At 41.3% G+C, this 20,144-nt stretch overlaps 3 protein-coding genes and 1 long non-coding RNA gene across 7 annotated transcripts; 3 read left to right on the plus strand and 1 right to left on the minus strand.

Moving 5' to 3' along the window:
* Nucleotides 1-436: 436 nt before the first annotated feature.
* Nucleotides 437-4,003, minus strand: LOC115671256 (pentatricopeptide repeat-containing protein At2g06000). Its single transcript, XM_030592771.2, has 2 exons — nt 1,812-4,003; nt 437-1,042 (listed from the first exon to the last, which is right to left on the minus strand). Exon 1 carries the CDS (start codon nt 3,725-3,727, stop codon nt 1,931-1,933), a length of 1,797 nt encoding a protein of 598 aa, XP_030448631.1. The 5' UTR covers nt 3,728-4,003; the 3' UTR covers nt 437-1,042; nt 1,812-1,930.
* Nucleotides 4,004-6,271: 2,268 nt separating this feature from the next.
* LOC115671356 (uncharacterized) lies at nt 6,272-10,023 on the plus strand. Of its 3 annotated transcripts, none has more exons than XR_008818748.1 (2): nt 6,272-6,889; nt 8,250-10,023. It is a non-coding gene; the product is annotated as an uncharacterized LOC115671356 (long non-coding RNA). The 3 variants fall into 3 exon arrangements; XR_004004595.2 differs by having other exon boundaries at nt 6,272-6,819; XR_008818749.1 differs by lacking the exon at nt 6,272-6,889 and adding an exon at nt 6,896-7,073.
* Nucleotides 10,024-12,351: 2,328 nt separating this feature from the next.
* LOC115671124 (uncharacterized) lies at nt 12,352-13,335 on the plus strand. The gene has a single exon (XM_056321064.1). The coding sequence runs from the start codon at nt 12,352-12,354 to the stop codon at nt 13,333-13,335; it is 984 nt and encodes a 327-aa protein (XP_056177039.1).
* Nucleotides 13,336-16,799: 3,464 nt separating this feature from the next.
* LOC115671167 (uncharacterized) lies at nt 16,800-19,545 on the plus strand. Of its 2 annotated transcripts, XM_030592635.2 has the most exons (9): nt 16,801-17,562; nt 17,651-17,867; nt 17,971-18,023; nt 18,092-18,128; nt 18,213-18,278; nt 18,409-18,513; nt 18,607-18,760; nt 18,852-18,931; nt 19,026-19,545. In XM_030592635.2, the coding sequence occupies exons 1-9, from the start codon at nt 17,456-17,458 to the stop codon at nt 19,089-19,091; spliced, it is 885 nt and encodes a 294-aa protein (XP_030448495.1). In that variant the 5' UTR covers nt 16,801-17,455; the 3' UTR covers nt 19,092-19,545. The 2 variants fall into 2 exon arrangements, with proteins under 2 accessions (XP_030448496.1, XP_030448495.1); XM_030592636.2 differs by lacking the exon at nt 18,213-18,278 and having other exon boundaries at nt 16,800-17,562.
* The last annotated feature ends 599 nt before the right edge of the window (nt 19,546-20,144 follow it).

Raw genomic sequence — 20,144 nt, forward strand, 5'->3', positions numbered from 1 at the left:
ACGCTTTCGCTTATCTACTAGTAGTGATTAAACACTCACCACGGCGATGTTTGAAAGCCTAGGAAAGGTAATACTATCTTTGATTGCACCAGAAGCAAAAGTAGCCGCATCATTATCCGCAGGGCAAATTACATATGTAAAGAAAAATAAGCAGAAGTTCAGGGTCATGCAAAAGTTCATAGTTCGATTTTGCTGACATTCATATCCTTACAGAAATTGACTTTGGCATGAGATTGTCGAAAGTCCTCACATAAATGTTTCTGTATAGTATCTTCCCATTCAATGATATGTTAGGCTGTAATGGTCCTATTGGTGCCTGGAAACCTCAAAAGCTCTCAAATTGCCATCTTCATAGTTCTCTTTTCATCGGTTAGTCATATCCCACAAGATCGATCGATTGATCAGAATAAATTACAGCTCAGGGAAAAGAGAGAGAGACTCGTGAAACATGCCTCTTTCTATTACCCAGAAAAAGAAATATACCAAACTTTTCTAATTTAATATCTTCATAGAGTGATATAAGATGTAGTCAACAAATGAATATAAATTGATGGATCCTTTCCCTTTCGATCCCTTCTCTCAACCCTGCTAAAATTTCTCTTTCTTCGGATATTAATGGGACACTGACAAATTATTTCGGATGAGCAAAGAAAGCAAATATTTACATTTAAAGTGTGCAGATGATTGAAGGATCTGGAAAGCTAGTGACCCATTATGGCCTTGCAATAGCAGACGCATTTCATTTTTCCTTGGGGCATTGTTTCATTCCTGATAATCTCACTCTTAGTGATGCATAAGCTGGAGACTTCAACTTCGATCCTAGAAGTCTCCATTGTGGAATTATGATCCGTGGGGACATCTAGGTAGCTATCAAAATCTCTCTACTATACACAAAACAAATGTCTCCGGCTCTCAGCATAATTGAGCTGTGATGCCAGGTATTACCTCCCGAGTCCTGATGTCGCCGTACTGGATATGCATAAGCTCTTCGCAACATCCAAAGACTTCTCATGCCCCAGGATAGATTGGGCTACCTCCCAGCCTGAGAACCAACAGGATTGAAAACAAAGTTGGTAAGCACGTCCACTCTAAAAACTGATGGACAGTATTCTGCAAATTCTACTATGCATTTCATTCTTCATAAGTAAAAAAAACAAGACAAGTGTGCAATCAACAATGCAATAAGAATAGGCAATTTTTTTCCGGATAAAGAAAAACATCAGCACCTTAATACTGATAAACATCCCCAAAACGAAAAAGGAAAAAGGAAAAAAAGTACTCTCCAAGCTCAGTCAGCAGTTCGCTAATTGAATCAGCCAAACTATCAAAATGATAATGATCATTAATCTAGCAGAAACGAATCAGGAGGTGATGGCACCAGTTGCTTATGGCCAATTTATGTGAAGACTTGGGCAAGATCAATGATGTCATGGAGCAACTGACTGTTGAATGCCAAGTAAAAGGATGAAACACATTAAAATTGCAATGAGGTGGGCTCAACCAAGCAAGGAATGAGATCTTGTGCACCATGGTTTTAAGAGCAAGAAAAGTAAAGCTAAATACACGTGTCCAAATCTTCAATCAGGACAACCCACGATCGGATGCAAGCAGGTCAGACAGTAGCATCCATTGTCATGCATCCGTTTATTGCAAATAAGAAACCGCAAATATTCTCTAACTGTAGCACCAGCAAAGCAGAATAATCATGATGACAATGACAACAATGATGAACGTTCGGTAGCTTTCGCAAATAGCACATCAAGAATTATTATATTAGTAATTTCAAATAACAAGCGGGCCAGATTACTTACAGCTTTATAACTGATTCATGCAAGAAGCTATACACCCGCGAGGATGTATGATGGTGTAAGGACATCACTCAATCACTCGAGCCGCAAAAAACCGAAGCCCAGCACATGGAAACCTTCCATCAAACAGCCACAAGAATGTCTGCATTCATTGTAGCAGGAATAGCCCTGTTCAAAGAGGAGAGACCCAAATTCAGGCCCTCCAAGGCAGTCCGCCTTATGTGAAAGGCTTCATTGGCCATCCCAGCCTTTAGAAGGCAAGAGACAAAAGAATTAACCGTGATGCTGTCAGGAGCACAACCAACCGACAGCATCTTATTGTAAATTCTCATTGCTTCCATCATTCTCCCCTTCATACAATGCCCAATGATGAGAATTGTAAATGTCAATTTATCAGGTCTGCATCCCTTCTCCTCCATCTCCGCCAATATTATGTTTGCCTCATCTACATTACCCGCTTTGCAGAACCCATCCATTACTGGATTGTAAATAAATGGTTTAGGGACAATATTCGAGCACCTCAACTGTCTTAAACATTCACGAGCATCGTGCAACCTATTATCCTTACATAATGCATTGATAAGTACTGAAAAGGTATAAGCATTGGGTGATATGTTCCTAGTAGACATCAGCTGCCAAAGTTCCAAGCCCTCATTCACCTGCCCCGCTCGACAATGCCCATCGATTAAGGAAGTAAAGGTAACAACATCAGGGTAGCAACCAACAGAGAGCATCTTGTCATACATGGAATGGGCAGAGCTCATGTTTCCAGCCTTACCAAAGCCATCGATTAGGACATTGAAAGTAACTGTACTAGGTCTAATACCAGAAGTTTTCATCTCTTCGAACAGAAGGGATGCTTCCTCCATTCTACCCAACTTGCAACAACCGGATATAACCGACGTGTACGTCACAACATCAGGTGAGACGTCACACCTCGATCGGACTTCCTTCAATAAATGGTGCCCCCTTTCTATCTCATTGACCCTACATAATCCATTTATAAGTGTGTTAAAAGTAACAATATCTGGAGAACAACCAAAACTCTCCATATCATTGAAAAGTTCAAACGCCTTATCGATATCTCTTACTCTGCATAAACCTCTGATTAATATATTCAAAGTCCAAGTATCAGGACTGGCGTGCAATAGCAAATGCTCCTTCAACAAGGACATTGCCTGGTGCACCTGATTCCTATTGACCAACAAGTTCAATATTGTGTTACAGATGTGGGAACTCATCTTTATCTCAATGCCATGAACCTTCGCAATTATATGCTTCACACTATCGATTTTACCCGCTTCCACGAATGACAATAACAAAAACCCGAAACTTGCACTATCGATCGAATGCCCATCACTCCTCATGCAATCAAAAACTGCCTTTGCCGAATCATGAAGACCAGCTCGACATAATATTCTCATGAGCATATCATAAGTCACAGGCCAATGAACAATACCCACGTTCGCCCTACTGAACTCAAAGAACCCAAACCCCAGCTTCGGATCCCCAAGCCGCCGAGTGACCTCGAATGCGATCGAGGGCGTCAAGTGCCGCCGCAAGTAGCCCAAGCAAGCATCCACACCACTCGAATGCACAAACACAGAGCACGCAACCTTGACAAACCAAGCCTCGGATTCATCGATTACCCCCCTATCGCACCCGGGCAATGCACGAGATCCTCCTCCTCCCCCCTGAACCTGAGCGTGGAAGTAACTTGCGGCGACGCCGGAGGCTCGAACCCTAGGACGGCGAGTGACGAGGGATAAGAGGGTCATCACCAACCCATTGCCATCACCCGAACCAGCTCCACCTCCAGTAGCTTCAGCGTTATCGACCCTTCTGATTAAAAATCGCAGCTTTACGACAGTTCGATCGGATTCTGAGGTGGGTTTTTGCTGGGGCTCTCTGCCCTTCATGGGGAAGTAGCGAAAAACAGTTCTGGTCGCATTACCAAACCGAATCACGAGCCCCGACAGCACTTCGTCCCATTAGGACATACGAATCGAAGATCTGTGGAGACGATCTGGGTGGGGTTGAAAACTCCAGTCCGGGATGACACAGGGATCGAAGGTTGGTCTCTTCGAAGGAATCGTGGGCAAAAATGGGGGCATCTGTCGGAGAACTCCGAGAGGGAGGAGTTGCCCGGCTTCGCTGGTTAGGGTTTTGTGAGGTTTCTCCGAAGGGAGCGTCACCGGGCTGTGAGATTAGATGGAAACACAGCATGACGGGCCAATCGGACATCGGCCCAGGAAGATCATTAGCAAGTTTTGGTCCACGACAGTGACAACTTAGGCTGCGCATGGCAACTTGCCAAATAGTATTTGATTCTGTTCTTTTATTTTCAGAATCAGTTTGGGAATAAAAATTTGTTTGTTTAATTTTTTGATTCTGGGCACAAATTCTTGCAAATTTGTGCCCAGAATCAGTTTTGGAGCAGAATCAAGAAACAAAAAAAAGTAGCTTCTTGATTCTGGGAAAAAAAATGAGAATCGGTTTTTTTTTCTTCTTTTTCTTGGTTTTTAATATAGCTTCTAATGTCCGGCGCGAGGGCCACCATCGCCGTATCTGGCGAGATTAAAATATTTTAATAAAAAAATATTACCGGCCATGGCCAGCGACCAGGCCATGGCGAAAAAAATAAAAAAAAATATTATTAATAAAAAAAAATTTACCGGCCAGGGACCAGGCCATGGTGAAAAAAATAAAAAATATATTATTAATAAAAAAAAATTTACCGGCCATGGCCAGCGACCAGGCCATAGAGAAAAAAATAAAAAATATTTTTTCAATAAAAATATTTTTAATAAAAAATATTATTGATAAAAAATTATTTATAAAAAAATATTTTACCGGCCATGGCCAGCGACCAGGCCATGGAAAAAAAATAAAAATAAAAATTTCAATAAAAATATTTTTTATTAAAATATTATTAATAAAAAAATATTTTTACCTGCCATGGCCAGCGACCAAGCCATAGCAAAAAAAAAGAAAAAAATATTTTCAATAGTTTTTAGTAAAATATTTTAAAAAAAATTATTAATAAAAAAATTATTTAAAAGAAATTTTTTTACCGGCCATGGCCAAAAAAATAAAAAAATATTTTTAATAAAATTATTATTAATTAAAAAATATTTTACCGGCCATGGCCAAGAAGGAGGAGAAGAAAAAAAGAAAAGAAAGAAATACTAAAATATTTAAAATGTTATTAAAATATTATTAATAAAAAAAAATTTTATGCCATTACCAAACGCATTTCTGTTCTTTTACTATTTCAGGAATAGCAATTTTGGGCCGTTACCAAACGCCTTTAAATGCTTAGAATCAGTTCCCGGGCACAGAATAAAAAAGAATCATTTCTGACCAGAATCTGTTCCCGGGCACAGAATGGTTGCCATGCACAGTCCGCGGAGCTTTTTTTTTTTTTTTATGTAGTCACGTATTCAAATTTCACAAATTACACATAAATTATTTTAAATCAAAATTATTTGTATAGAACGAGAGCTCGAACTTAACCGATTCATATAATAAACTGAGTCGTGACTATTTTCATATTTATCAAAGTTGGCTTTGAAATTTCATATTTTTTCTTTCCTTATAAACAAATAGTCATCTTTAAGTGAAAGTAATCTTTTATTTTCTCTTTCGAATTGAAAACATCGTCTAGGTTTCAGGATGCGGACTCATGTGTCAACATTCATGTACAATGCGAATGCGCAAGGTCTAGATGTTCCGTATTAATATGAGATGAAAGTGTGCGGCACAAGAGTGATTGATTCTCGGTCTAGTCTAAATCAACAGGACTAGTTCTCAATTTCTAGAACCGGGGATCTAACAGGACCGACTAGTCTGGTTCCGAACAGTCCAATGAACCAGTGCGGGGAAGCCAATATGGATCACGTTCCACGACTGCGAGCAAGACACTCTTCTCTCTATTCTCTCTTTTCTTCAGCCATTACCATTTTTGTTTCCTCTCTCTCCCCACATGGACCATCGTCGTTTTTTTAGGTGTGCGTCCATCCAAGCCCCGCTTCATCTTCTTCTTCTTCTTCGCTCCTGCTTCACCCACCTCCTCTCTCAGGCGACTAGCTCCTCCACCTCAAACTCCAACGAACCCTTCTCAAATCCGACTTAAGTCTCAGTCCAGCCACCGTCTCGGCTTCGAACAGATTGATTCACGGCAGCTCAGCGTGTACCCACACAACCCTAGGCGTTAACGACGACGACCCACATTCAGATAGGACCGCCCGAGAATCGTGAAAATTGATTACGACTCAAATCCAAGTTGTTTTTCACCAAGCTGAGAGGCGTGACAGGCAGAGCGTGGCTGAGAGACGATTAAGGGTTTTCGACTTCGATTCGGTTCACGAGGAAGGAGATAAGAGAGCAAGGAAGGGCAGTTCTCGACAGTGCCGGTCCGGTCCGGGCAATTCCCGATCCGGTCAATCCTGTATGCTCGATTTTTTAATTTGAATTTTTCTAATTTCTTCATATATTATGGCCAAAAAGCATTTTGAGCATCTTTTAATCTTAAATTCCCGAAAATTTCACAAAATCTAAATACAAACGTGCACATTTATATATAAAACTTTTTCTATTGGTAATGAGCATTTCGAGTAATTATTTAGATTTTGACAAGCAAAGGAAAAAGTAGACACCTTTCGATAAGCTGCCACCGACAAAACTCACACAACAACGTTAAAACATGAAAATCAGTACCGTCCGAGAATTAAGCGGAAAATCGAGGACGCGGGAATTTACAGTATTACCCCCGCGCGTAACGCTGCACGGACGGGCGCGACGAGCCCTCTCCCTCCCGGCGGTTAAAGCTCTCTGCTTTCTCGTTGCTCGACCGGATCTCCACAGCCACAAGCACGCCCAGATCGCATGGAAATCTGGGTTTCCCAGATTCTGCGACCACCATTTTCGACCCGACGGCGAAATGCTCGAGATGTCCATCGTCGGCGCATCCCCATGTCGCCGGAATTCATCGCCGAAAGAAGAGCGCGCGGTGAGTCTTGCCGGTTTCTGGTGATGGGGTCTGTTCATGATCGAGCTTGTGAAGATCTCACCGTTCTTGGGTCTGTTTTGGGTTCTTGTGATTGAGCTCGCTTGCTTCTTGTTTCTGCTTTGTCTGTTGAATGTTGCCTCCGTTGAGGGAAAACGAAAGCTTCTAAGCCTGAGCTTGTCGCTGATCACGGGGTTCGCTCCTCGCTAATCAGCGACAGGGTGGGAGCAAACTTCCTGCGACGTGTTCCAAGTGAAGTGATTTCTCTTTCCATATTGATTTTCGTGTAGAACAATTAGTGAAACTGGAATTGATGATATGGCGACGTGTTCGGTTTACTACTTATTTTGGTTTAGGATTGAAATGCCGTAGAAGTCGTTGTAGGGTCGATCTGTATTTGATCCACCTGCTTGAATCGTTCATTTCCTTGCAGTTTCCATGTTCCACTCAAGCACCTCTCGTTTCCTGACTCTTTTCTGTCGCCTACGTTGTTGTAAAATCCATTGGAAGTGAAGAAACCACGCACTACTTTCCTTCATGGAGCATATTTCTTCAGGGCAGAATATAGAAAGTTTGTTAAAGAATAGATAGACATGTCATTCGAAATGGAATAAGAAAAAGAAATATTTACGATTCTTGACGAGGCAAGCAGGTCCGAACTTTGTTCTATTAATGTCAATATTAAAAGATGTGTACTTCAGCCTTTCAAGGAGTTTGATTCTTTTTTCTTTTTAGGAATAGCAGTCTTCTCCTTCATAAATAGTTTCCCCCCATCTTTAGATCCATAGATGCTATCTAGTATATGTGTAAATGAATGAATTAGTGACACGTTGGGACATTAACATATTCCTATTCTGTTCACTACGAAAATTTTGCATTGCCAATCTAAACGGAAGCTACTTCCTCTCTGACTGTTTCCCCTTTTCTTCTCTTAGTTTACAGAATGGCAGTTGTTAATTTCATCTTTTCTTTATTTGGCCAACAGTTGTTAATTTCTTTGAATCATGTACTGGTATCGATTTGGTAAATGCCGGATGATAGGGTGGAATATCTTTTCAAATTGATCCACTTGTTATTATACCACACAGGGTTCCTAGTACCTCTTGATGTAATTAAGTTTCTTTTGTTTTTTAATCTGGAAGAGATACTTTTGCGTCGTTTCCTACAATAACGAGATTCTGAATGCCGACAAAAGATGAATCCCGCCATGTCCTTATCATATCTAGTATATTTCTTATGTAGTTAACTGTTGCTTTCATTACCAAGAACGGCTCAGATGTTGCATCACCCAAAGAAAGCGTTTTATTGTTAACGGCCAAGCTCATAAAACTCAATGCCGACAAAAGTTAACTTTTTTCCATTTTGAATGCTGTTAGCAATCCATTTCCTTTCCTATTTCTGATGTTTTTTTTTTGTTCTTTCACTATTTGCAGGATGGCGGAATGTGCAAGTGGTAGTCCAACTCTAATTATTAACGATAAGCTAGAGACGACGGATGATTGAGAAAAGGAGATGCCCATGCTCCTGGTCTATCAAGCAGATGGGCATAGTCATGCCAAAACCCTGTGGATAACAGCCATTTGGCATGCTTCAGATGCTCCACCTTCATACTACTTTTAATCTCATGCCATGTTTCGACTCGACAGTGAACTTGCTTTCTGACAGGGAACTTTTTCGGTAGCTTTGTGCCCTAGCAACTTTTGATAAACAGGATACATTCTCTAACATATCAGCATTGGCTCAACTATCGAGTCAAACTTCATCTTGATATCTCCACAGATTCTCCTTCTGCAGTAGGGCTGTATGAGTTATTTGTCTCGCATGTCCTCTGTGGAAGCTCAGGTTCTGCTATGCATTCCCTTCTGCATTTTGAAAGTAGACGTTCCAGAACCTATTGGTGCTTAAACATGGAAATTGTTAAAAGCCATGTATTAAGCTATTTCTGCATGTACACTCGTGTAAAGCAAAGGTCATCTCAAAACGATGCTACATACATGTGAATTGAAAAGCTACATACTGTAGAAATTCAAAGTTGAACGAAATGAATTTTTAAATGCCGATGCTGGAGAGGACGTCAAATTAACTGTTCTATGATAAGGTTTCATGCATGATACAAGGACATGTAAGAATTTTTTTCAGTTGATTTATGCTAGCATATGTTAGAACGAATGATGTAGTGTGAAAGCATGACAAGCAGAACATGAAGTATTGCAGATGTTGAGATTCGAAGAATATCGTGTGAGAGTTGTAGGAGAGATCGTGGTCATTGAGATGACATTTCAAGTACTTGTAGGCTGTAATGTTGTTCCCCATCTATTATTTCCTTTCCTTGATATATTTCCTATATTTTGGCAGTAACTCATAAAGTCATTTTTATGACCAATAGAAATGATCTAGCCAGGCCAAGGAGACACCCTGTCTAGTTCCTTTATTAGAGGCCTAGAACAGCCAGAAATTTCTGGTTCTGGCTATGTGAGAGATTCAAAGGAAATCCTTATAGTGATAAAAGGTACTTGTCTCTTTTCAAAGGATGGCAAAGGCAGTAAGGTTTGCGCTGAAAATTTTCGTAGATATCGCAGGGGCCAGAGAGAGATCTTGACAGTGAAAACCGCTGTGCTTAAATTTTTGGGACTGATAATGACAGTAGTGGCTGTACTGACATCATTGGATATTTTGCAGGGCCAGCAAGGAACATAAATATGAAGGTTACTAGCAACGTTTTGGAGAGTGTCAGTCCAGTTTGATATCTTGGTTCCCTTCTTTGTTCACCTTTCAATCACAAGAATGATGCATCGAACTATTTTAACCTCTCTTTCTTTGACATAGCATATGTGGCATTATTGCCAAAACTTCTAACGTTCTGGTGGAAAAATTTTTAGCGCCGGCAAGCAAGGGCCAGAAATGTAACAGAGGTGAAAGCCGGCTTGGCATGCTTACTGTGAATCAAAAGGTTGGAACTTTGTCTCAAAGTAAGGTTCTGCAAGAGATACTCTGTGATGACATGATGGACCAAACTATTTTTGAAAAAGTCATATTGACTTTACAGGGGGTCTCACAGAAAATTTAGTATACTGTGATGGTTTTTGCATCATGCTTAGTTTGTAGATGTCATGCGGGTATATTTAGCACCTATGATATTTTTATTACAATGTCTGAGATTATGATTCTTTTGAATGAACATATGTAAAGTTCATGGTTTTCTTTAAACCGTTTTGGACTTCATTGCTTGCATGCAATATATGATATAGGCATGCATTACTGCATACTAATAAGTATTTCTTCGTGATCCTACACAAGAATATATGATTATTTTTGGTCCAGTTACGTAAGGCGGTCAGGAGCAAAGGTAGAAGAAGAAGAAAGAAAAGAAAAAAAGAAACGAAAAAAATCAGAAAAAATATTTAAAAAATTGAAGTGTACATGCTAAACTACGTCGTTTTGAAGTGTACATGCTGATTAAACCTCCGGCGAGCCATATCGTTTTCAGAAATTAATAAAACAATGTCACATTGGATTTCCGGCCAAATTGACCGGAGTTGATACTTAAGTGATCGTTTTTCAAAAAGTTTGGCACTTAAGTGATCCGGCGGAAATTTTTGGCACTAAAGTGAGCGCCGTATATAAGTTTTGGCACTTTTAGTATTCTTCCCCCCACTTTTTGTGTTATTTACTTTTCATCTGTGTGCATCTTATGTTAATAAACCCAAGTCCATGTAAAAATAGACTTTTTATTAGTTTCCCACGTCAAGTTTGCAGATATGGCCTCCTCTCTACTCAGTCTGTAGTGACCTCTTGGACCTCTCAAACTTTCACTGGCGGGACAAGCTTAAGGTCCTCTCAAAGAAATTAAATAAACTGGAGGGTGAATTTGCAAAGTAGACTCGCAGAGCTCAAACCACAACCAGTTTATACAAGAGATCATGCATATTCACCAACCAAAAACGCAATAAAGCGGGTGCAGCTTATGAAGAAATCCGGGAAAATTATCCAAAAAGTCCTAAACTTATTGTACTTTTGCCAATTCAGTCCTAAACCTTTTAAGTTTGCCAATTGAGTTCTAAACCTTTTCACTTCTTGCCAATTGGGCCCATCCGGTTGATTTTGGCCGCCCGGAACTGACGTGGACACCGGCCGTCTGGCCAACGATGACGTGGTAATTTTTAAATATTTTTTACTTTTTTTTTTTGCCTTCTTTCCTCTGACCTGTCGCCGGACCGGCTAGAGGCAAAGGCCGGCGAGGTCGCCCTCGCCTTTGGGCGGTCGCCGGACAGGCCAGACGGAAGAAGTCAGAAAAAATATATATATTAAAAAATTCGAAAAAAAAAATTTATGAATTGCCGCATCAGCGCCGGCTGGCCAATATTTGCCGGATGAACTCAATTGGTAAGAAGTGAAAAGATTTAGAACTGGATTGATAAACTTAAAAGGTTTAGGATTGAATTGGCAAAAAGTGCAATTGATTTATGACTTTTTGGATAATTTTCTCGAAGGTATCTGAATAGGTTCATTTAGGCCGACCGAGCGACATATCCGTACGTCCAAACTAAGCCAAGCAGGAGTAGGATAAGATTTCGGGTTCGCGGCCTCGGATACTGTCCACTCTCAATGGCAACGGAACCCTCATTTGCCAACAAATCGCGCATTAATTACCCCCTCGCTTTGTTCAACACTGGGGAGATTTACTCGCTCCCATCTTTGACACTGATCCGAAAAGGAAAATTTTTTAAGTAACCCCAGTTCCCCAACTATGGAGTGCCTGCGTGAGAAGACGAGGGTGGCCTCACTGATCCTGAGCGTTACCATATTCGGTTCCTTATCGCCCTCGTTTGGTTTTTTCCTCTGCTCGAGATACAATGTGTGTCCGTTCATGGCTCAATTCAAATGACAGTAATCACATCACTCTGCCACCTTTTGAAGCCTGCATACGTCACGCATGCCGGTTCCTCTATAAAGACCAAGGCTTTCGGTTCCTCTTTAAACTCGTCATAACCTTCCTCGAGACATTTCATGACCTCCTTATGAGAAAACTCTGGTTTTTTTTTTTTTGTTAGTTTTTTGCTTTTGTTTTTGGTTTCTGTTCACTGTGTGATCAGCAGTCATCGCTAAGGTAGCATGGAGACTTCTTCTCTTTGAGGGTGGTATGTGAAGAGTCTTCCCCTCTCTGCTCTTAAATTTTCTTCATTTCTCGTGCTGATCTATGCACCAACCGATGCAAGAACCAGAAAATCAAGAACATGGCTTCGTCCCTCTTCATTTAAACCGGAAATGGGCATCGTTTCCGAGGAGATAACCCGGACAGACACGCTTGAATAGTCTCTCTCTTAAACATTTTTACTCTCTCTCTCTCTTCCCTTTCACTTCGTGTTCACTGACTGAATTTCAGTAGACTCGAGTCCTAATTTCGTCTCTCTTTTGGAAAAACAAACAGTCTCTCCATTACGACGATGGATGGTTTTCTTGCAGGATTTCAGTGCCTTAACCGAGTCCTTGCGCACGTTGCGCACGTATATATACTGTCGCGCCCACTGAAAAGAAATGGAGGGCTGGCCGGAAGGGGAAAACGCTGAGCCTCATCTCATCCCACAGCAGCACTACACGCTCTTCCACTCCATCGACCGCGCCCTCTACACGATCCTTGCGATCCACCTCTGCCGCGACCCGGCCGAGTCCCTCCGTGTCGTCGCCCTCCTCCTCTGGCTTGAGCGCATCGGCTTCCCTTATGCAGTCAAGACCGTCCTCTCGCTTCCCAAGATGCTTGTTAGCGACCTCGCCGACGAGGCCATGGCCTGCCTCAACTTCATCTTCAATCACGGCAACTTTTCAGATGGCGGAGCCGACGTCCCCCTCATGCGGGGCGTGATAGGCCGGTGCATCTCCCTGCGGTTCCTCCATGAGAACCGGGAGGATGCCCGCCGAGTGATCTCCAAGATTATCGACACCGTGTGTGTTAGGGCTCTGACTGACATAATGCGGGACGCCGTCGCAATAAGGAACGCTCGTCACAACCCGTCCCCGTCAACGTCCCCAGTCCGCCTCCCGAATCGACCTGCATTTCCAGGGATGCGGCAGCGCAGGAATGAGAACACGAACGACCCCGTCACGATCAACCGACATGTCCCCATTGGCCATCAGAGCCGACAGTTCTGGTTCCTCGGGAAAGAGGAGGCCGAGGCGGTGCCGTCCGACGACCGGACATTATTCATGACCTTCTCGAAGGGGTACCCGGTGCACGAGTGGGAGGTGAGGGAGTTCTTGACCAGGGCGTTCGGGGACTGCGTGGAGGCGCTGCACATGCAGGAAGTGACGGCACGGGAACAGCCACTGTTCGCACGGGTCGTGTTCCGGTCGGCCTCGACGATCGAGCAAGTGCTCGACCCCTCGGGCAAGGCCAAGTTCATCATCAATGGCAAGCATGTCTGGGCCCGAAAGTTCGTGCCGAAACGCACGAACGGTCACAGAGCGGTGGTTCATCAACCTCCTCCTCAGCCTTGTAACTTGCCACCTTATTTTCCAGACTGAGATGGTTCGTGTATGAGTGCAAGTTCGTGGAATAATAATAATAACAATCTTGGTGAATAATCTTTTAATGCATGGTTTTAATTTGGAAATCTAATAACCCTTAGATTTGATAGAATCTGTTGTGTGATCTGAGTTTTAAATGAAATTTAGCTTGGCAATGTTGGTCAAACTTCACAAAGAAGTTGTGCGCATGAACCCGAACGAAGTAATGTTAGGAAACACTAAAACTGATAGATAAAAATTTATATATCGAGTGATGTGATAAATTGTATATAGACATTTTAATAGGCCATACTCGACATTCATTTGTTCTGCGATATCGTTTAATATGTCAATTTTCTCTGCTTCGAAAGAACATTGATTAAAAGACATTTCTTTTCCTTTAAGAAGTACTAGGTTGTATTAATTATCTTACATAAACTTACTAAAGCAATATGATTAAGTTTCAATGGAGTGTTGAATTAAATGGGACCTTGTTTAAGCACCCAAATAGGAAATCTACCAAGTCATTTAATGAAGAGGTTTCATTAAGGATTAGTATATCTAGCATTGCTTTTTCACTATATCTTGGTTTCGTTCTATTAAGTGACGGTGACAAAAACCACGGTATTATATTTCATACAATTTAGCAATGCCATTAAAGTTTTTATTGTTGAAAGGATGCCGTATTTGTTTTTCAACTAGACAATAAAAAGATGGTAGAACATTAGATTATTGAATAATGAGATTTGGATTAATGTCATTATTGAGTAATCTGATTATATAAGCTACTTTTACTATTTTCTTTAGGATTAATATCACGAAAAACCACAAACTGGTACAATTGTGACAAATTTACTCTCAGTTTGTTTTCCTTAAATTTTACTGTCAAATTATTTTGGTAAATGACACACGACAGTTGACGGATGTACCAATTTTACGTTTTATTCTCCGTTTGTCACAGGTATACCAGTTTGTAATTTTTTGTGGTACTAATCCAATTTAACGGAAACTAACAGAGTGTAAATTTATCACAAATGTACCAATTTGGAGTTTTTTCGAGTTAAAAAAATTAGTTTAGGGTAAATTTGTCACAAGTGTACTAGTTTAGGATTTTTTGTTGTCAAAAAATTAGTTTGGGTTAAATTTGTTACAGGTGTATCAGTTTAGGATTTTTCGTGATATTAACCATTTTCTTTAAGACTTGTTGCTAATTCATTATCTATTTATTTTTTAAAAAGCGGGTCCCAATTCTTTTGCATGAATTCATGCATTTTTGACAAGTGGTAGTGTTTCTTCCATGCCGGTGACTATAACCATATTGTCACCTTTTGCTTTAAGGGCTCTTTTGTTTACATCTACTTTAACTACATGTGGCCAATCTTCTTATTCAATTAAGCTAAGAAACATATCATAGTATTAAATGAATTTTAGTCAACTCTCTAATCTCCCTCCTCACGAGCAATTCACTCCTTGAAAAGTTGACTGATATTCTACTTACTCGTGTCACTATGGTGAAGGAAAATGTACTGCAAGAGATATACATGCTTGAATAATTTTAGTTTACCGCTGCGATGACATGATGAACCAAGCTATCTATGGAAAAAGTCTGTATCGACTTTATAGCAGGTCTCAGGGAAAATGGACTAGCTATCGTTAAAAGTTTGAAGACTAAACTAGCCAAATCAAAAACTTTGGGACTGAATTGGCTGCCGTACAATAGATTTATGACTTTTTCACGTTTTGCCAATTGAGCCCATCCAGCCAATTTTAGCCAGAAATAGCTGATATAGACGCCGGATGTCCTGCGTCAAAAAATAAAAAAAAGAAAAGAAGGAAGGAAGGAAAAGAGAAGGAAAGACATGAATAAAAGTTCGAAAAAAAATTAAAATATTTTTAAAAATTATCCACACCAGTATCGGCCATGCCGCATGGGACGGTTAGCATCCACGTCAGCGATTTCCGGGCAAAATTGACCGGATTAATTCAATTATTGGCAAAACATGAAAAGATTCAAGACTCAATTTGAAAAATTGGCCGAATTGATTCGATCGTGAAGAAAGCTTTGCCGACCTTGAGGGGGGGAACGAGCTGTGGAAGTACAGTCTGATCTGCACGTGAGTTTACTAACCGATTGCCTATCTGTGCATTCCACGATCTCACATATTTAGAAATTAAGGAACCCCAGGTTACCCAAGTAAGCATAAATAGCTCGGAAACATCCGTTTGAGGCATGAAATTTGGCACATTACCCGTTACTGCGCCAATTAACGATGAGACGAGATAGATTCTTTTTAATTAGTAAAGATCCCGAAAGGCATACGATAGAAAACATCATGTGCTTTTGACGATGTAGCCATTGTCGAGCTGAATTTGCATACCGATAAAATTGACCTAAATCGTTCCCAAACCCCGGTGCTCGGTCGAGTCGAGGTGCTCCAATAATCTCAAGCAAACAAGCATTCACATGCCTCGGACGTTCAAGTTGCCCCATCCTCGCGGATATAGCAAGGCCGGACGGGGCGAGGCTGCGCAGAGGTGGACCGGCCTGCGTCTTCATAGATTGTCAATATTAGACCTTAACCATCATGCCCATCCCAAGCCAGTTTTGAAATGCTCTTTTTCTTAATAAGAACAAAAGAGTAATACCCAACATTCAAAGTCAAGTCAAACAACCTATTAACTCCTTTTGAGCGGAGACCCGTTTCAGAAAAACATGATCATGCTTCTTTCGTGAAAAATGCATGATTTAAAAATCCGTTTTCTTAAAAATAATTACTTGTATCGCTTACAAAATTGAAAAAAAAAAAAGTGATGCTGGGCTAACGGCAATATAGGCTCGAGAGTTACAATGACAAGCCCATTTGAACTAAGGAATGGGCCGAGAAGTTTCTTAAATGTCCTACCCACCCATTTTCCCCACAACTATACATTTACATCCTTTCTGTTTTTTTTTTTATTGTTACAATATTTATATCCAACCGGAAAAATACAATAAATATGACTGAGTTTGCTGCACTCAATCACCAAAAAGATGCATCTAATTCCAAAACTACAAATCTGGTACCTCACCTCAACAAATTTGTGCATCATTTACAAAAAATGTCATTTCTCTTTCCAAAAATATCCGTACGCTTCTCTTGCGCGCGCACCAACACACAGTCCCAAAGCACTCGAAATACCGACACCGTGCTCACGAGTATCCGCCGGCCACCTTTGCCACTGCCGTCTCACATCGCAGTTGCCCTCTCTAGACTTCGCTTAGTTGCTCTCATAGCTCGCCGCCAGGCCTATACCTCTCGGTCAGTCTCTCTTTTCAGAGCTAGGTTCGGAGTTTCGATGAATGGGAGGTATGTGTCTAGAATATTTAGTTCATTTACATAAGGAAGGGTGGTTAGGCTATTTAAACGTGTTTGAGGTATGTAATTGCTGTTTTCGAAGATAGAGATACGCCTTTGATCATGTGATGAAAATCGAGACATATTTTTTGTATTTTCTCTATTCCAAATGTAACGTCATCTTCTGGTTTTCCTCAAAACTGTGCTCTCTCTCTCTACTAGTGCTACTTATAGTCATTTAAATCATGCGAAAAGGACTTGCACTTTGCACATTGCATTTGGATTTGGGGGCAAAATAAGGGAAAATCGTCACCAGAAGAAACTATGGGTCCCTCAGAAGCATCTCCAGAGCTGACACTGATATGGCAAGGAATCCCTGTGGCTCCTAGGTCTCCTGCTCTGGAATTGACCACCAAACCAAACTGACGGCAGATCCAGACCATCACCCTTTTCTTATTTTTCAAATGGGTCCCCAGAAATCAGGGCCAGTGCCTTACCAGGTGCAACCAATCGTTTTGTCTTGCTCATGCCCTGTTTTATTTTTATTTTCTTGGCCCCACCAACTGACAGATAGGCAAGTTTGTTGCAGCTGCAATTTGTATCCACAACCACAGCTCTCAAGAACTTAAAATTTTCCCATTTGCTTCCAATGTCCAGCTACTTGGTGCAAACCTACCAGCACAAACCAGTGTGGGTCTCCAAATCTTTTGACATTTGCTTCTCATATCTGGAGATAGAAAAGGGGACACTTGTCTTTCATTGCCAACAGCAATAGCATCACATCCTGCCGGTCTAAAGCTCTCATGTCAACCATGTCCGTTCACAGAACAAGATTCTTCAGAGTCCCTGAATCTGGTTTGAGACATCAAACACCCAGACATGTCCAAAGATTAGCTGTTTCAAGGGCTATGTGAGTTAACTCTTCTCAGTTCATGTACTTAGCTAATCCTATCAATTCTACCAATTTCATGTGTCCTCTTTCTTCACAAAATGATCAGGAAAATGGATTCTGAGTCTTCCATTATGGGAAAAGTGAAAGAACTCTCAGGGCAGTTTATTGCAGCATTACCAACCCCTCAAATTGATACGACGAAGTCTTCATCGAACCTCCGGTTCGATAGGCTGCAGCAATTGGATCGGGAGTTGTCTCGAGAGAACATACACGAGTTCGGACAATTTGTGGCTCGAGAGGCCTTGCTCGATGAAGAATACTGGGTATATTTTTCAAACCCCCCAAGCGCAGATGCAGTTACTCTCAATTATCAAAGTTATGTTGTTTATGAGTTGCTTATTGGTCCTGTTAACAACTCTGCACTAGACAGCAGCATGGCTACGGGCAGAGAGTCATTGGGAAGACCGAGCAAACGACCGGTGGGTACTGCATCCCATCGCTCATGAAATTTACATCAACGTTCATCTAATTATGCTTGTTCTCGCAGATATGCCAATAATTACAAAAGGAAATTTGCCGAGCAGGTAAATATAAACGCCGTGTTCTTATTTGCTCCTTGTTAGATTCTACACAGAGAGGTCACCATAAAAGAATTTCGCCCTATTTAGGAATTCAATGCCATAAAGAGGCGATGTAGAGGACAAAACGGGCAGAAATGCATGTGCATTGTCACGGTATGGCATGCCTCACCGATCCAATTCTATTCTCCTTTTGTCAAGACATAGACTTAGGTAATTTCTTCGTTAGAGTCGAACTGTGCATCTGCGAATGCAACTTCCTGATATGATGCACGACATTTAACAGGTCAAGAAGGAACACAGTAACGTCAAGCGGACTATCCCGAAAAGCATAGTTGGAACGCTTGACTTGAGCTTCTGGTACTTGCTACACGAAGAGACTTCCCCCGGGGTACGTGTTATTCCTGAAATAATCGAACATAACAGCTTCTATTAACTCTAGAATCCAATCAAACAGAATATGAAAACCCAAACGGTCTCTCAGGAAAGGGTGAGGGCTCCTCTGTTCTGTCGCCTCAGTGAAGCAGGACCGGCCAGATTCGGCTACATTGGAAACCTGTGTGTGGCCAAATCAGCTCGTCGCCAGGGCATTGCAAGCAGCATGATGAGTTTTGCGCTCGAATCAGCAAAAAGAACTGGTAGAATAAGCTGTAACATTCTTTAACTTCTCGAACATCACCGTAATCAGGTCAGTTTTCCATCATCTATGAGATACTACTTTTGTGGCAGCCGGCGTGGAGCAAGTTTACGTGCACGTGCATAGAAAAAATGGGCCTGCACAAGAATTGTATGCAAAGATGGGATTCAAGGTACCGCTGCGATTCCTTCTTAGAAGGTTTTGCTGGCATGTGATTTGACTTCATGCCCGAAAGAACCAATCTGACTCTTTGCATTTACCATCAGATGGTTGAAGAGGCAGCTGCACAATTGGTAGAAGAGCAGACGTGCTTGCTCTGTCTGCAGATTTGAACAGTGCTGCTGCATAGATACTCGAAGTTTTTTCAGTTCTGAACCCGGAAAGCAAGGTTGTAAACAAGTGCCATGAAGCGAGAATTATGCTTGCTTTGCTTAGATTTGTCTCACTCATAAGTTAGTTATTAGCCAAAGATCTCTTCCAGAAAAAGAGAATAGAAAGACAGGAGCGGGCGTCTGATCAAATTCATTTGTGGCAACAAGCCAAATCGTCCTCAAGAATCAAGAGTTTCGTCCACGGCATGGGCACGACCTAATGTCAGTCGAAAATCCTGAACTACAAAGAAAAAGACACTTAACCAGAAGCAATGTCGAGCTCGTGTAAGGTCATTTGAGTCCATTTGCTCTTGAGAGGATTCAAACTCATTGAATTTGAGTAGAAAAATTGCTCCGAGGCACATTGCATTTATGCTTAGGTATTCTTTTTATCAGAAGACTTGGGGAATACCAACGAAGTAATTGTTTGATTGGATTCAACGTGACAAACTTCAAACAGGTGCAACAGTGCACGTCACCAGAGGGAGTCATGCTTGTATGGGAAGTAGGCCGCTTATTGCATTTGAGAAGACATTTCGTGCTGAAGCACATTCCTCACGACATTTGTTCCTTGCAAACGTCACCATCTCCCAGATAAGTTTAGGGTCGTCTGAATGCTCATCGGCTACTCACCGGTTCCAGGGGATGGAAGCACTTGCAAACAGGAGTAAATAACATCACCTGGAATTGGGCGACAGTGCAGAAATCATGTCGCGTGGTTTAGCAGATTCATGAGTACAGAGGAGATTATGCCATAAGTTCCGAAGTATATTCATTAACTACTACAACCCCCTATATAAGTTTGAATTAAATCCTCCATCTCATGAGCTTGTTGTATTCACAGACACACACAATGTCATGACTTCTGACAAGATAGCATGACATTATTTGAGGTCAACGCCTAAGCATAATCTTCCTGTCTAAACATTTCGTATGCCTCCAGGAAATTGCACTTCTTGCAATGCCAGATGCCATAATCTAGGAAGCAAATGTTGAATTAAGCATGCTCGCACT

The sequence above is a fragment of the Syzygium oleosum genome, unplaced genomic scaffold (assembly GCF_021117445.2).
Source record: "Syzygium oleosum isolate NSW1041296 unplaced genomic scaffold, Sole_v2.1 Sole_v2.21, whole genome shotgun sequence".
NCBI classification, from domain to species: Eukaryota; Viridiplantae; Streptophyta; class Magnoliopsida; order Myrtales; family Myrtaceae; genus Syzygium; species Syzygium oleosum.

Bases quoted from the DNA above. Each gene is read 5' to 3' on its own strand.
- LOC115671124 (XM_056321064.1), top strand. From the start codon at position 12,352: ATGGAGGGCTGGCCGGAAGGGGAAAACGCTGAGCCTCATCTCATCCCA.
- LOC115671167 (XM_030592635.2), top strand. From the start codon at position 17,456: ATGTCAACCATGTCCGTTCACAGAACAAGATTCTTCAGAGTCCCTGAA. The intron at 17,563-17,650 runs GTGAGTTAACTC...CAAAATGATCAG, and splicing joins TTAGCTGTTTCAAGGGCTAT to GAAAATGGATTCTGAGTCTT. The intron at 18,129-18,212 runs GTAAATATAAAC...CGCCCTATTTAG, and splicing joins AAAGGAAATTTGCCGAGCAG to GAATTCAATGCCATAAAGAG.
- LOC115671256 (XM_030592771.2), bottom strand. From the start codon at position 3,727: ATGAAGGGCAGAGAGCCCCAGCAAAAACCCACCTCAGAATCCGATCGA.